The 16,309-nt window shown below is 39.6% G+C and overlaps 1 protein-coding gene across 1 annotated transcript in view; it reads right to left on the reverse strand.

Annotated features, from left to right (window-relative positions):
* The window catches only part of ADGRL4 (adhesion G protein-coupled receptor L4), a 73,559-nt gene that overhangs the window by 18,335 nt on the left and 38,915 nt on the right, over nt 1–16,309 (reverse strand). Inside the window, exons 3-11 of the mRNA XM_027901154.1 lie at nt 15,719–15,871; nt 9,474–9,629; nt 8,929–8,999; nt 7,080–7,247; nt 6,812–6,995; nt 4,494–4,610; nt 3,279–3,472; nt 1,827–1,997; nt 106–309 (exon numbers count right to left, since the gene is read on the reverse strand). Coding sequence (XP_027756955.1) covers nt 106–309; nt 1,827–1,997; nt 3,279–3,472; nt 4,494–4,610; nt 6,812–6,995; nt 7,080–7,247; nt 8,929–8,999; nt 9,474–9,629; nt 15,719–15,871 — 1,418 coding nt within the window. The remainder of the gene's footprint in view (nt 1–105; nt 310–1,826; nt 1,998–3,278; nt 3,473–4,493; nt 4,611–6,811; nt 6,996–7,079; nt 7,248–8,928; nt 9,000–9,473; nt 9,630–15,718; nt 15,872–16,309) is intronic.

Genomic DNA, 16,309 nt, shown 5'->3' on the forward strand with positions numbered 1-16,309 from the left:
CCACTATTGCAGGTGGGGAAACATGGGGAGTAGACAGAAGGTCATATCTTATGCTGTATATTTGCTTTGCAAGGCAAAATGAAGACACAAGTGAAAACTACCCACCTTGTTATTGTTCATATTAATTCCGATCAGAAAAATAAGTTCCGCCAGGAAAAGGCTGCAGCAGAGGTTTTTGTGGATTGTCGTTCTAGTGCTTTGAATTTCACTGAAGAACCAGAACGTAAAAATGCACATGGAGAGGCAAATCAACGAAATAATTATTCCTAGCTGAGTGATTCTTGTAAGAATGTTATAATTTGTAACACCCTGGGGGAAAATTATAATATAGCATTTAAAAGAACAGCTTTATACCTTCTCAAGAAAGAACTCATTCTATAATACAGCTCTTTTCTTCTTTTCTACAAAATATTAATCAAAATTGTTTGTAGAGTTTCACTGGAAATGTACACTTTGGATAATCCAAAAAGTACTGGGGGTTGGTGAGACAGATATAATTCTAGGGGGAAATTAGTAATAAACTGTATATATTCTGCTCTTGCATTTTCTGATATTTCTTAACAAAACTTTTTATTAACATCAGTATCTCCTAATAAGATTTTCCAAATCAGATCATTTTAGTGAATGACAAATACACTGGCAGTGGGACATGTATTAATATGACACGAACATTTTCTAATATAAAAGGACTTATCGCAGCAGTGACTTAGATAAGCAGGACTGAATAACTGTCTTACTGAATTTGCAACATGATCAAAACAAGGCTCTGAAATAACAATCACTTCAAGCAAATGCTATTGCAGATACATTATGTGAACCTTCTCCAAAGAAACACGGGATATTTTAATAGCGGATGTGACTGTTTTCTGTGTAAGAATACAGTTCCTTTTGCTGCTTGCTATTTTCACAAAGGACCTCTGAAATACATGGCTATACTTCAGCAAAAGGATAGTATTCAGCTGGCCATAAAATGTCTCTAAGTATTTTTTTTTTCCTAAATAAAAGATCAGAGATTATTCACCTCCCCAGCCTTTCTTTTCAAAATAACTATATGAGTACCTGCAAAGGTTTTTAAATTTGAACTGGAGACTTAGGATGCTATTTAGCAACCAGGAAACAGCCTCTATCAGCATGAAATTCACAGTGTGAGAGAACTGTCTCAATAGAGTATATTCATGCTAATATTCTGCTTGCTGTCAGTTCTGTTAAAAGGCTGCCTCCTGAGGCAGGACCTGAGCTCCTGCAGATCCCCACTGAGACCCTGGCAATCTGTGGGGCTTCTTAATATAAGAGGGACATAAATTGAGTGGTCATTCTCCCAAGTTTTGTGCCGGTTGCGAGTGTCCTTGTTTAACAGTCATAAACTTCGAACTGATTGTGCTGCTGCAACCCCCCGGGAGAGACTTTAAAGCAGATTTTTAGATGCCAAGGTTAGACAAATGGGTGGCAAAGTTTTGTGAGAGAGAAATTCGAGGCCATATGGTTGCTGACCACCAGTGAATGGCAGATAAATCCCACGGCAGTCTTAAAGCGGGATTTAAAATGAAAAGCAATGCTCCAAAAATAAGCACAACAGACTGTGTGTTTGGAACAAGACACTTTGCTGCATCACTGCTCTGTAATACTGCAGAAAGGACATAAGGAAATTCAAACACATATGGGAGGAATTTTGTTTGCTCTCTGCACAATAAATTGTGTGTTTGCTGAATAAAACCAAGAGACAACCTGAAGGGGGGGAAGTACGTAGGTTGCTCTAAAATAAAAGCATAGGGAAGGAAAACAGGAGAAAGCATCAGGTAAAAACACTAAATTAAAATAGCACTTACAACAGAGCCACCTGAGGACATCAAAACAGCAAAATGAGTCAGATGATTGCATTTGCATGAGATATGAGTGGAGTTGGAATGTGTCAGCTCACAGCCTTCTGTAGCCCAGTTGCCATTCATTGTGTCTGCCGAGTAGTTCCAAAATGCACATTTAATGTCTTTATCTGCAGTCTGGAACAGAAACAAGATGTTTTACTGATGGCAAAAGGCAGGATATTTCCCATCAAGAGACCTTTCTTACCCCAGCCAGCGCAATTCATTAAAAAATTGCTCGTTGCCATCGGAAGGCTGGGAGACAAAAGGCACCTTCTGCAAGGCCCGTTCCAAGCAATTAAAACATGGCCTGGGATGGAAGCATTTCTATCCACACAGCTAAAAAAAACCCCACCAAACATGTAGTCTAATCAGATTACTGAACCCTTCTGGCACTCACAGAGATGTTGGAATTTTTACCCAGAGAAAAAAAAAAACCATTGTTAAATATCCACTTGCACCTGCTGAATGTGGACTGGACTGCAAGGTTACAGCCACATGGCTTGTCCTACTCACAGTCCATTCCATACAAGCAGCCCAAAAACTGGGACTCTGTTGGTTTTACAAAGTAATCTGGGATAAAGCCAGGGTCATACCACACCTGTTGCATCACCTGCCATATAACAGTGATGAGTAGGACCATTAGTATTATTTGGTACAGTTAGTGCTTACTAAATCCAGTCAAAGATAAGGTCCCCCACTGTACAATAGGCTTTATAAATATGTGCAAATTTATATACAGGTGACTTCTAACTCAGAAGGCAAGTAACAAATTTAAAAGCTATGTAAACAAGGTCAGAGCCTTGTTTCACTGCTCATCTCCCTACAGAGTTGCTTTCTTGCTAAATTTCTAATAATTCTTTGTGCCTGTAAGGTGATTCTTCACACACTGGTGAAGCCAGCAAAAATCTGTGTTTGCTGGAAGGAAACCTCTCAGTTCTAAATAAATGTGTTCAGAAATAACAAAGTTTCAGAACTGTAGGTTCTTCTATTACCCACTAACTGCAGGTTATCTTTTCGTGTTAACTTTGAAGCATTTGTTCCCCTTAAATGTCTGATAAACTTTCAGGAAAAAAATCCACCCAAATACAGAACATTCAAGATCCTGTGATATTCTCTGACTCAGTCATCTACAATTTATCCATGCTACAACCCAGCAAAGATGATATTGTTGCCCTTGTTTTTAGTCCCAGAGCAATTCTGCTCTGTATCATATTTAGAATATATATTGTGCTTAGGATGTCACGTCTGAGATTAATGTTGTTAGGGTAATAAATGGCAACCTCAAATCAGCAAACAACAGAATTAGGTCTCTGTTTATCACATGCTGCAGGTATGGTTACATCACATAAACCCATTAGCTAATGCTTTGTTTTATTTGAAGCTGATAAAAAACCCCAAACAAACCCAAACCCTTACCTTGGCATACTTTAGGGTAAATGTTATTTTCTCGAGCTCATAGAGTGTGGGTGGGTTCGAGCTGATTGCGACAGCTATAACTGATGAACCTACTGTCTGTCTCTGCTCTGAAGGATCCTTTGAGGAGTGGTTTTGAGGCAGTGAGAGCAAGGAACCAACGTTGCTGTACCGCAGAAAGACAACTGCAACCGTGCCTGTCAATCAAACACACCACGTTCAGGGGTTTGGGGTTTTTTTATAGGGGGACAAAATCGAAGACATTCAGGAAACGATAAACAATCGACACCATCGCTGCCACGGCATGAAATATGCAAAGCAGATGGAATCTTTGTGGAACATTAATAAAAATGTTTTAGGGGCAATGAAATATGGCTTTATTTAAAACAATGTAACCGGCAGTAGAAAGGAAACCGCGTGCTCGCACTGGAAATACTAATTAGCTATAGGCATATATATTTTTCCTAGAGTAATATGTGCTTGCTGCTGTTCTGCAATTGGTTACACATATGGTGGCAAGGTCTTATAAACTAAAATGTCTCAGGACCTTTCTGAAGTACCTGGCTTGCTTTGACTCTCATTACTACCCAGTATGGTAGACAAGTAAGGAAGAAGAAAAAAAGTATTTTAGGAGGCACTGCTGATCTTAAAAAATGGTATCAAAGTAAACCCCAATTTTAGATACCGATAGGTGGTGAGATTCAGATTAGATGGAAGATGAAGATTTTAAAAAAAATCTTTTCTATGTCTGTTCTTAGGTGATTTCATTCCAGGGCTGTTTAAACACGTTTACTTATTTTTAGTGCTGACAGTAGCGTAAACCCTTTCTGTAGCACTCTGAGGTCCAAGTCAGACCTGGATCCTGCTGGTTTTGGTGCTGAAGATTGTATATTCTTGCCCCAGTGAGCTACCCTCTAAATGAAAAAGGTGCACCAATTTTTGCAGAATTAGCAAAGAGAGTTGAAGGGGCCACTCCAAAGTCAGATCTATGGCTGAGTAAAGGGTAAAGCTCAGGTACCAATATCCAGTGTGAAAACTCACTGTGCCACTGGAAATGTTGGAAATATCAGTCTTGAGACAATAAAGGGGGAGGAGAAATGGTGATAAAAATACCTTGTCTCCTTTGCAGTCAGTCTCGGTAAACTGCACATTTGATTATTTGCTGGTACGAGTCTACCCAAGGAGTTATTAACCCACCCACTCTCTAACCTTTCTTACCATTAGGATGAGATTCCTTTCTCTTCTTTGGTGAGATCTTTATGTAATCTCCCTCTGTGTGTACATGAGGGTGAATGTGTTTCATGTGGTGTGAATCAAAAGCAAAAACCTTGAGTGCTGTAAAAGAAGAAAAATGCAGTACAAATCACAGCTCCATTATGGTCTACCATAATTTACAGTTGGGTTAATAAATGTGTTATTGGATTGCATAATTACTGTGGATTTGAAGAATATATCACTGTGCAAAATATTTCAAGAAAAATGCTATTAGTGTAACATGTTTGTTTAAACGTCTACATTTTTTTTATTTTCATGCATACATTTTGCTCTTGCACTTTTTACTCTTTCCATGAAAAATACAGTCTCTTATTTACCTTGCCTTAAATTAGGTGCTGGAAAAAAAACAATGTAGGTTACTTTGGGAAGAGCTATTGCTTTATTAAAAATGCATTTCTGAAAGCAGCCACAAATCACAATTATAAAAAGCAAAGCGTAAAATCCTCCACTGAATACTAACATTTGATAAAAGCCAATTTTTGAAAAGTCTATATTTTACGGTTATCTATCCACGCTACCAAATGCACATTGCGCCGTGAACTAATGATGTGTCTTGTCAGCAAGCAAACAAGCAAGCATCACCCCTCAGGACAAAAACTACATTAGAGGCCATTGAGCTCTTTACTTGCTTCATTACAGGGCTGAGTTTCAATCACCCGGGATGGGAAACAAAAAAAAAAAACAACCACAAAACAAAAAAAAGTCAATCAGGCCTTTTCCTTTTTTAAAACAAACCAAAACAACAACAAACAAATGCAAAACTTGACTGATGGAGGAATATCACTAAGCTAGGCCATCTGCATTGCTTATAGCACAGCCCACAAAAATAATATGAGCTATTCAATAGACCAGCTGTCAGAAAACGTTTGTCAGGGCATAAGAAATAGTTTTATTTGGCTGGAGTTTTGAAAAGCTCATAGTTCAAGAGCTTGCACCATAAAAAGCAGTGGAGAGAGAGAGAGAGACATAATGTTGTAGGTCTTGTCCCAAAATAGTTATGTGTGGCACATGAGACCTGTGGAAAATTTATTCATGCTGAAAAACAGTAACAAAAAATGTTCGTGTTTGGGTCCAATTTGGAAATGAGCTCACGCAGTTTACCCTTTCAGAACAAAAATAAGCCGAAAAAATCATTAACCTTTCAATATGGAAATTCCTCCCTGTTCTCTTTATCAGCTCTTTCTATCACCTTGGTGACTGACACCTACGATGCCACCAGAACCCGCACCTGAATCCTCTCCTCCTGATCTTCCCAGCCTCAGCTTCCAAGCAAGGGAGGTGGGGAAGGTGGGGAGAGGGGGCTGAGGAGCTGGGGGGGCCTTTCCAGGCAGAAAAAATCTGCCCCCTGTCCCCCCCGCTCCCCATTTTTTCATCACTCTGTGTAATTTATTTTCAGACAGGCGAGGGAAGAACAGGGGGTTTGACCTGCCTCGGGACCACAGGAGGAATCTTTCTCACAAACTCATTTTATAGAACAGCAAGCCAGCAAGAGGCACTGAAGGACTGTACTAAATCTAAAATAAGAAATGGGATCACATACGGTTTGGGGACGTTCGTAAAAATAAAGATGAAAGAGTGGCCACTGACAAAGGAATCAGCAATTCTTGATTAGGATTTTCAGAAATGGCTGGTGTTAGCCTTACTCTGCTCCCAGGGAAGGAATGGCAAAACCATTACTGCCACAGAAAAGCCAGCAGGTATTGGTGGGAAGACACCAGCTCACAGGCAGAAGGTAGGAAAGTAAAATGGTGTAGTTGAGACCAAGCAGTTCTCCTCCTGTGGAACTCCTCTTAAAATGAGAAATTTCTGTTGACATAAAGCTGCTCACTAGGTACAATCCTTAGTCAAAGTTCATTTATAATACCTTCACTGAACTAAAAAGAGTAAAAAAATCTGTTTAGAGCAAGTCCAAATTTCATTCCACTGGTGTTTTTTATGCATGTAAGATGCACAGGATAATTTTGTGCTTATAAAAAGGATCCAGGTTCACAGTGAGTGGGGCCATAATGAGAGGACGAAAGAGAATCTGAAAACAACTTCCCACAGACTCTCAATTTTTTTTCTGGGCTCTGGACTGAAATGTTCAGTCTTTGAAAATTACGATACCTACGCCGCAAGTCAGGTGTTAGTTATGAAAACCATACAAATTAACACCCATGTCTTTCACACAGCACCATCTCTAATCTTCATAACTGTGCTGAAAAGCTCCTCGGTGCAATCCACACCTGAAGTCCACCTCAGATTAATTTCCTTTGTCTTACCTACGTCACTTGCATTAGCATCTAGCTGTGTTGCCTTTTTGAAGTTCTGTGACACGAGAAGCGTCGCCTGCTCAGCGGTGTGCAGCAGCTTGGTCAGGCTCCGCCTCTGCTCATCGGCGGGAAGAGCTTCCCAGACCGTCAGTTTGTCTTTTTGTAAGAAATTATTCACGGTGTTGACCAAAACCTGCAAAGAAAAGCACGTGCTGGAGAAGAGCCAGGCACTGCTCGTGGAACAGGGACAAAAAGCCCACGGATCCGTGGCACTCACGTTAATGGTGGTGTTGGGAAGGGCTTGGCTGCCGGAGTCAGGCGCAGCATCCCACGAGGGGTACGACAGTGCTTCCACGTAGGAAACCACATCCACGGGTGAAAGCGCTCCCAAAGTGTTTTTATTAATTTCCTGCAGCATCTCCAGAGGTGTCTTTAAATGACTGAGCTGAAAAATGCCAGGACTCACATATTAGTGAAGCAAGGGGAGTCGTGTTTCTGCGGCTGAAAATAAACTTGTGAATCATCATACTGGATTTTAAGGCACTTGTGCCTAACCCCCGCCCCCTATTTCAATCAGCAGGTTGACCTACAAAGCACTGGTGTTACACATGTCTAGTATAACCCTAACAGGTCATCTGCTGTCATTACACTTTCTTTTCTTCCCTACAGCAGCTCAGTTTTATTTATCTGATGACCCATAGTGAACTACTAGATGGTTCTGCAAAAAATAATTAAATATCAGTGATATGATCATTCTGTTGACTTTTTTATTAAACTTTAACTGAAAAGGTGGGAGCAGATGTGCAGTATTTGTATATTTTTTTAGTTGTTTGTTTGGGTTTTTTTAAATGCAAATTCTAAAGAAGTAATTGAGTGGACTGTACTGCCTATTTCCCCTTCACTGCTTCAGCTCATGAAATGCGAAATGCACTTACACCAAACAACTAGTTTAAAAGTATAGGCAAGGGAGGGTGAGATGAAGATTAAGCTTGCAGTCTCATGGCTGAATAAGAAAAGAATTACTTCAGAATACTGAAATCTAATAAAAAAACCCCCCAACATCTGATCTTCCATGATCCATAATCTCTGCTGCTGAACAGCTTTTATGGGGCTTGCTTTGTCTTTAACTGCAACTGAATAGAACTAGAGCAGAGCCTAAAATCCAGGATAAAAATCTGGCAGTGATTTACATGGAATTAAAGTGTTTTGACTTCTTAAGTTTAGTTTAATGATGTCCTTAAATAAATAATAAAAAAAATCTTACTCTAAGATCCTACTGTGGCATTTACCATGCCTTTGCACCCAAGTGTGATAAGCATATAATATATTTGATCAAAGTATTACATTGCAGGTAAACATAGAAAACATGTTAACACAATGTATATATAACACTAGGCTAATAACAGTCTTTAAATTAATATCTTTCTGAACCCAGTCACTTCAGCAAGCTGCTTAATATCAAATTCAAGCATATACAATTGGTTTTAATTTGTTTATGCTTCTGCTTCATTTGTCCTTTAAAAATAGACACTAATGTAGCTGTAGACTAATGAGCAGTGCATTAATATTTTTTAATTTGCTTCAGGAATCTCTGTTTCTGGGACCAAAAAAAAAAAAAAAAAAAGAGCCTGGAGTCTTTGTTTCTACAAGTTCTGTATTGCTTTACATTGTATGCTTTGAGGAGTAAATAAACCAGCACACCAAGATGTTATGGCTCCTTTTTTCCATTTAGTCACTTGTTGACATTGCTTTTGTAAGCTGTCTTGCTGCCTTCCCTTCTGAACAAGCAAATAATTGCACATCAGTAAATGCAGCAGTGTGTAACTTCAGAAATTACAGAAACAGCTGAGTGATTCCCACACTTGTGAATTTTTCATGCATCGTGATTCACTTTGCTGGAAACAGAACACGCAGATTCCCAGCAAGTTATTACCATGATCTGAACATACAACCCAGCTCAAATAATTTGAAATTATTAAAAAGATGTCTGTAAACATGCTTAAGTTCAACTGTATGCTTCAAGTCCTTGTTAAAAGCTGTTTAAGAGCAACTATAAGTGAAGTAGCAGTTTCAAACAGAAACAATTAAAAGATTTGGAAATTAATCTCTAAACCAACGCTACTTACTCTGGTTAAAGTTCTATTAATCTGTTCAGTTACACAGTCTTTGAAAAACTCACACTTGGCCTTTGGATTTTCTGTGGAAATAAAAGGAAACTAATTATACATTGCAGTCCATGCAATATTCAATATAATCTAATTGTGAAAGCACTTGTCTAGGCCATTCCCCAAACCACCAGCATTCTGAATTTATGCACGTAAGACACAGCACTCCATTCTCAAACTTCAATTACAAGGAGTTTATCTTGGCCTGGATTGGACTGTCCCCTTCCATGGGACTTAGGTGGAGTTAAGAGCCAGCTCAAATTTGCAGAAAGGGATACAGATCTGACAACTGTGAGGAGGTAACTGTTATTTCAAATGGGTTTCATTACCCTGTTTAGCAAAAATACATTTACAAAATTATTCTATTCTCAGGAATTGTAGGTGCCACCGCCTTGCCTCTTTTTCATGTCTTGCTGATTAATCTAACTGAAGATAAATAGGCACTGGTGGGTTTCTCAGAAGATGTATCTCTATAATAACACATAAACCTTTATAATATCATGTACCTTGGCAGGAAGTGCCATCATTTGGCTTAAACTGCAATTTTCCTGTGGATGGTTGATAACCTTCCTTACAGGAGCAGCTAAACCCTCCATCCACGTTTTCACATTTTGCATGATCTCCACAGGCAACAGTTCCTTCATTGCTGCACTCATCTACATCTGCAAATATCGTGAGAAATTGAATTTTTTATTAAACATTTACAGACTAACACCTTGCGCCTTTGTTGATAATAGCACCACACACTACAAGTAGTGTCATAATAAAATTTCATGTAATAAAAAAAGCAAAACTAAAAACCTGCTATTAATGGTAAACCCCCCTGCCAATTATAATACTTACAGATTAGAAGGATAAATCATAATTGATCACATTTTTATACCCCCACTTTTATTACCATATAATACTACATTGCTCATGTTTCAAAACCATATTAATTCTATCATAAAAAATAGTTGGCATGATGCAAATCATCTGAAATCCATTTTTCAGAGATTAGACCAAATAGATTTTCTCAGCTTTGTGATTCAGTTAGGAAAAGAAAAAAAAAAACAAACCTAAACCTGCAGACTTTTCTTTCAAGTTGCAGCTTTGAAAAGATGCTGCAAAAGATCACTCTGTCTCATTAATCTAAGAATTAAACTCTGTGCCCTTTAAAGTGCTTGGCATGTCTCTTTTTTTTTTTTTTTTTTTTTAATCCTTGTTTAAATTACATTTGCCTAAAGTGTATTTTGTGCTTCTAAATAGTTTGCTATTAGGCAGACAGGTTCATTAACTGGGTGGGGCACAGTCCAAGAGTAAAACCAGTGAATTCCAGGAAGGCAATCCATGAACTGATCAATTTAAGGGAGCTGGGTACTAACTCCCTGGCTGGAATACAGATTATTTTGCATTATTTGGTTGGCTGAGGATAAAGATCAAATAACTCAATGGAGAAAGTAAACTGGGAACAATACCAAATAATTCTGAAGAATGAAGTAATGGACTGTGAAGTGCTGTGCTGGAAAGGAGAAAAAAGTGAACAGCTTTGGGAAACGTATGTGTGATGAAAAGAGTTGAAAAATGAAGAAGTGCTACATGAGCAGGTTTAAAGGAACAGCCTGAGGACTGAACTGAAGGAAAGTAAAGGTAGTGTGGGGGTGGATTAACCAGGGAGGACGACACCCCAAGTTAAGAACTGGTACGACACTAAATTTCGGGAAGAAATTGGTGAAAAAAGGAGAAGTGATTAATTGATCAGTGGAGGAGAAGAGCTGCCTGAATCGACAGGAAGCCTCTGCACTGCCAGGTGGGTGTTAAAGACAGACAGACAGACAGAAAGCAGATAGGGGGTGGCTGGAAAGGCACCTTTAGGGGACAGGAACAAGTTTCACACTCTGTTTTTGATACAGGAATCTCGGTGGTTTCCAAAAAGCAGTAGAACAAAAAGGAGCAATAAAGCTTGTGAAATTAGAATACTATTGAAAAACGAACTGTGTGTCTATGAGTATATCTAGGGAATGCAAAAAAAATACCTGAAGGACATGTGGGGGACATCTGCCTGTTTGGACAGCATTATTTGGAACTTTGGGGAACATTCTTGACTAATGGCTGTGTGGTTGGTTTGTTTGGGTTTGTTTTAGGGTTTTGTTTGTTTGATTGATACAGGGCAACAGTAAAATGACTATAAACTTTCCACAGAGTATCCCAACACTCCTTTTGCAAATAATTTGAGAGCTCTTCCAGGGATTCAAGGCGACGGTTGAGGTCCCACCTCACTTTCATGTATCTGTGTTTCTCAGTGAGCTGTGGGCTCTGATTTACACCTGATATGCTTTAAGCCTGAGGTGCAGAAGCTGTCATGGTCTGAATGGATCGGTGCCAGCAAGGAATTTTAAGGTATGAGGTTAAATTACGATTATTTGCATCAGGGCAATAGTTTGTTTCCATATTTAATGCCCCAAACTGCAAATGTTTCTCTTCAAACAGCTGAGTTTTGCATTATCCACATTTGTATGGTTTTTTTGTGACCTCAGTATTCACAGTCATGGAACTAACCCCATTATACATGAACCAATCTGGCAAAAGGGAAGGACAAAAAAGCATGACACAGTGCTACACACAGGATAAATCATAATTAAATGCTGTCATTTAAAGACACGAGGCTAAAGTTCTTACTCTTGGTATTTAAATAACCTCTCACATCAGTACATTATAAAGCTCTGTCTGAAACAAGTGGGTGCCTCTCTGTTCCTTGTTGTGTGTGCAAGACAGAGGAACCTGGAATGAATTGAAGTGGCAAAGGTGACAGTCACCACAATGCCAGTTTGCATAACACCTACATCTTAAGGATGCCTTCAGCACGTAATGCAGTGGTAAAACACCAGCAATTCACAACAATCTCTGCTAAAACTCACAATCCCTTAAAAATAAATAAATAAATAAATATTTCAATTCTTTTCAGAGTACCATTGCTAAACATCAGGTTTCTACGGGATTTTACTGATGTAAACGTTTCAAAATCACAACGATATTTTGCTTTTCATAAACCCTCAGTTCAGTAAAAAACTTACTTGTCAGTATTGGGCAGTCACATGAATTACAATTTTTTTTTGAAATTATGTCACACATTAAGTGTAATGGAGATTTTAGAGAGAGAAGTCAAGATTATCCAAAACAACAGCAGAAACTCAAGCACCATGGCACATCTCCGGCAGTGGGACAGATATTTAAAGTCTGATAGAGTCACCCTGTTGAATACATGCAAAGAGCCTTCCTGCAGCTGAGTTGCCCGTATGGAATGAGTCCATATCTATCACGCCTATCTAATTTACTGTTTCCAAGAGAAAAAAAAACAACTCCTGGATGACAAAATTAAAAGGCAACACGCCTGATCTTGCAAGGTACTAATCAGCTTTGTATCCCTTTGGAATCAGTGAGATCGTCAGGGGCAGCCAACAACTCCTGACAGCTACAGGAATGCAGCTTTTAAAATCCTGCTTGGAAATGCTGTGTGCAGTAGCTGGAGGCTTTTGTTTCTTTGTATGGTGTAGTTATGCCTTTTTAACCAAAATCTGCAATTGGACCACACGCAGACAACAGCTTGTCAGTGCTTTCAGCAATCCAGTTTTAGTGGAGCTTTGGGGAGAGGATCTCAAATGGTCCTCCTTGATCTGCTGGGGGAGCAGGAGTGGGGCTGCCAAGGCTTGCCTGAGCAGTCTTCACAGGCAGCATCCCTGAGCAAAGGTTGGGGACCAGCAGCTTTTTAAACAGAAGAGCATTTGCCACAGTGCTGTAAAAAAAAAAAAAAAAAGCCCTGGCCTTTCAGTAAATATTCAAAACAAACCCTGGAGCTGAACTTTGAAGCTTTTATAACAGCTCCAATCAGAAAAATATTATCACCAGCACCACTTAGGCCGGTGTGAAAATAGATTTATAGCCCTTTATTTTATTTCTGTGCTTTGTCACTCCTCATTTACTGCAGCAGGCAAGGAAATTCCAATTAAATTAAAAGTACTGAGAACAGTTATTATGTTCAGTCGTGCCAATTATGGGATTGTACCTACATGGCTTTGATTCTCCACCAGTCAGTCAAGACAGCTTGATGTCTACATTATACCTTCCTGCTTATTAGTAGCTTGCAAGTGATTGAAAAGTCCAGTTGCAAAGCACTAGATGTTCCCTCCCCGTGTCTCCACGCTGTGGAAGGCACAAAGTAGAAATGAAAAAGGCTGTGAATGGCAGAGCTGAAAGAAAAAAGCAGCAGTTGTGGCACAGTGCCAGATCCCATCCACTGCACCGCTCCCCTGTCACAGCAAAGGATGGGATGGAGAAGGGGTGCCTTCCCAGTGCTCTCAGAAACACCTGAAGAAAACTAATAGCACGCTCCCAGAAAAGGGAGAGAGTGGCGTGGGTGGCGCTTTCGTTTCACAGAGGGTCATTTTCATGTTTTCACTCTGTTGGCTGGGGTGAAAAAAAGTGGGTTTGTATTTCACTTTTTTTATCTGCAGCTGAACATTCAATAAAATGTGAAGTCTAAGGGAAAGCATGGCTTTTACACAAAGCAAAAAGGTAGATTTTAATAGCTCACTTTCATGAAAGCAGAAAAATATCATCTTCAGAAACACCACATCTCTACATTCTTACTTTCTTCTTCTCCATTTCCTTTCTTCTATTTTCCTCCCCTTGCCCTCCTACCTTCCAGTCCCTCCTCTAGCTGCATGTTTCTTTGTCATCTCTTCACCGATTCTACCTGATAACATGGATGAAAAACTGTCGACCCTCAACTCAAAACTCAGCATTCTGGTTGGATTAAGGGTGAAGTGACACTTCTCCCAAGCTTTCTTTCGATCTGCTGCTTTGAGAGTTCTAATCACTTTTATACTTTGTAGTTTCCAGAGAGGGAGAGGAACCAAAGAGGTGTATTTGGATGGGCTTTGAAAGGGACTCTCACAGACACGGTGATGTACCAGACTTGCACTGCTGGGAAGTCCAGACAGCTTTGATGGCATAAACAAACAGGCTGCAAAATGGCACACTCGCCAAAATTCAACCACTGTATCTTTAAAGTCACTGCCAGGTACATTTATATATTCATTTAAAGCAAGATTTAAGACTTCAAAGAATCTGGAAATATATGGGGCCCTAGAAACTTGGGTAGGATGCCTGCCTGGGAGCTGTGTTCTGTGGTTTGTACTGGATAGCTTGCACTGTATTTACAATGACAGCTTTGGTGTTTGCATCAGCTGTGTGTGGTACACCCTGAATACACAACTGTCAGCTGTTTGTGTGCAGGGCATAGCTACTACCTGTAGCTGGCCCATTGGGTACAAAATACCCTATTATTGTTTCCCTGATGGATAAAGTAGGAAATTAATTGTGGATCAAAAGGTTGTTTTTAGGACTCACGTCTTGGTGAAGTAATTGGTACACTTGTTTAATCAGAAAAGGTGCCCACAGGTTATTTTTTTTTATTTCAGTGTGAGTTTGGAAGCTCCTCCATTGTCAGAAGGAAGAACAAAAGTGCTAAACTAAACCCTAGCAGAGGATAAAAAAAAGATCAATGTACCTGGTAAAGAAAAGAGGCAGAAAAAAAGGAACTATCACATTAATGGCAAAAATTAAAAAAACCCCAAACCAGTAAAAACTGTAAAAACAGTCAGAGAAATAACTTTGAGGGCAAACTACTGAAGCTGAGGAAAGGCTGTAACACAAAAATCCAAACCTGGACCAGAAATGGTGAGAATATTTACAGCTCAAGGTGCTAACAGTCTCCATCCCAGCTAATTTAAGAAGGATTCATAGCAGCTGGATAAAGCAGAGCACTTTTAGATGGATGTGAGCAATGGGCAAGAAAGGTCGATTAGATCACTTTCTGGCTTAATATGCAACCATTCTGCTGATATTAAGAGCAGTAAGAAGAGGGGTTGTCAGCACTCACAAGCTCACAGGAGACATACCTAGAATGAGACACAGTCAGCACAAAGGTGGAAAGGGCAATAGATTTATTTCTCATTCTCTCATTCCCTGAGGACTCTTGCAACATACAGAGAAAATTACCAGGAGTTTGAGAAAAGAGAAATAGTTACAGTTCTTCCATTCAAAGGAAATCCTAAAGGATTGCAGAGCTGTTCAGAAATAACATTTTTCCAGAGAACTTTTTCCTCCTCTTTAGTGTTGAACCTGTTCCATCCAACGCTACAGAAAGAGAGGCTGATGATGGCACAGGGGACAGGATAACTACTGATCTTGCTCATTGCTTTTGATCAGACTTGAAAAATTACCTAAAATATCCCAATCAAAGTTTCCAGACAAAAGATATTTCAAATATAGTAGGTCAAATGTATAGAGAATTTTGTTGGTCCGGGGTGACCCGAATGCAGAATATTTTGTCACTCTGCTTTGTTCTGAGAATGTGATCAGCTAGCTCACAGATGAGTGGAACAGTGGCATAAATGGGTGAATTGGGGATTTTTTGTATTGCCTTAACTTTATATTCATTGTCTAAAGCTGTGACATGTGGATTTAAATATATTGCAAGCAGAGCCAAGATGGAAATGCTGCTGAAAGCAGTGGTAGCTGCTGTGCTGTCAGTGAGAAGTGTGGGCCTGAACTGGAATATTAAGTCTGTACCAGTGCAAATTACAGGAACTTTACACCCAGACTCCAAACTTCCCAAATACGAAAGCATTTTGCTCGATTTCTATAATTAACAGAGGCAATGAGAGAAGAGTGGCAATGCAAAGGTAGCTGGCAGACAGTAATAACTTACCCACGCAGGAGGTTCCATCGTTAGGTACAAAAGTTTGTTGACCATTGCTGGATCTGAAACCAGGCATGCACATGCAGAAATAACTTCCCACCGTGTTTGTGCAATTGGCATGCTCTCCACAAGGCTGAGTAGCATTTTCACACTCATTATCATCTGCCAAGACATAAATTACAGAGAAATGTATTTGCATTTGACGACCGAAGAGAGCAGCGCGCTATGAGCTTAATTTGGCTCTGGTATTTCATTTGTGTAAGTTTTAAATGCTGAGCTGGCACTCTTGGTGTTTGTCTACGTAGTTTTCCCATTGCCAAGGATGTAATCAGGTGTTCAGCAGCACTATTCCTGCGTGAATCAACAAATGAGGAAATCAGTGGGATACTGAAGCGAATGGCTTAATTGGATATCCACTTGGAATAAAGGATTGAGACAAGTACATGCTCTGCCATGGTTGTATGTGATACCACTTCCTCCTATCCAAAAATACAGAGGTAGAGAGTCACTCTGAGGACGCACCTTGGAATTTAGAATCCTAGAAAACAGAGCTCAGAAGGATATAAGGAAGCCCCCCCTTCATTCCCTAACACCAAAGCA

The sequence above is a fragment of the Empidonax traillii genome, unplaced genomic scaffold (genome assembly GCF_003031625.1).
Source record: "Empidonax traillii isolate 1590-97213 ecotype Southwest subspecies unplaced genomic scaffold, ASM303162v1 scaffold764:size1210623, whole genome shotgun sequence".
In the NCBI taxonomy this organism is placed as follows: domain Eukaryota; kingdom Metazoa; phylum Chordata; class Aves; order Passeriformes; family Tyrannidae; genus Empidonax; species Empidonax traillii.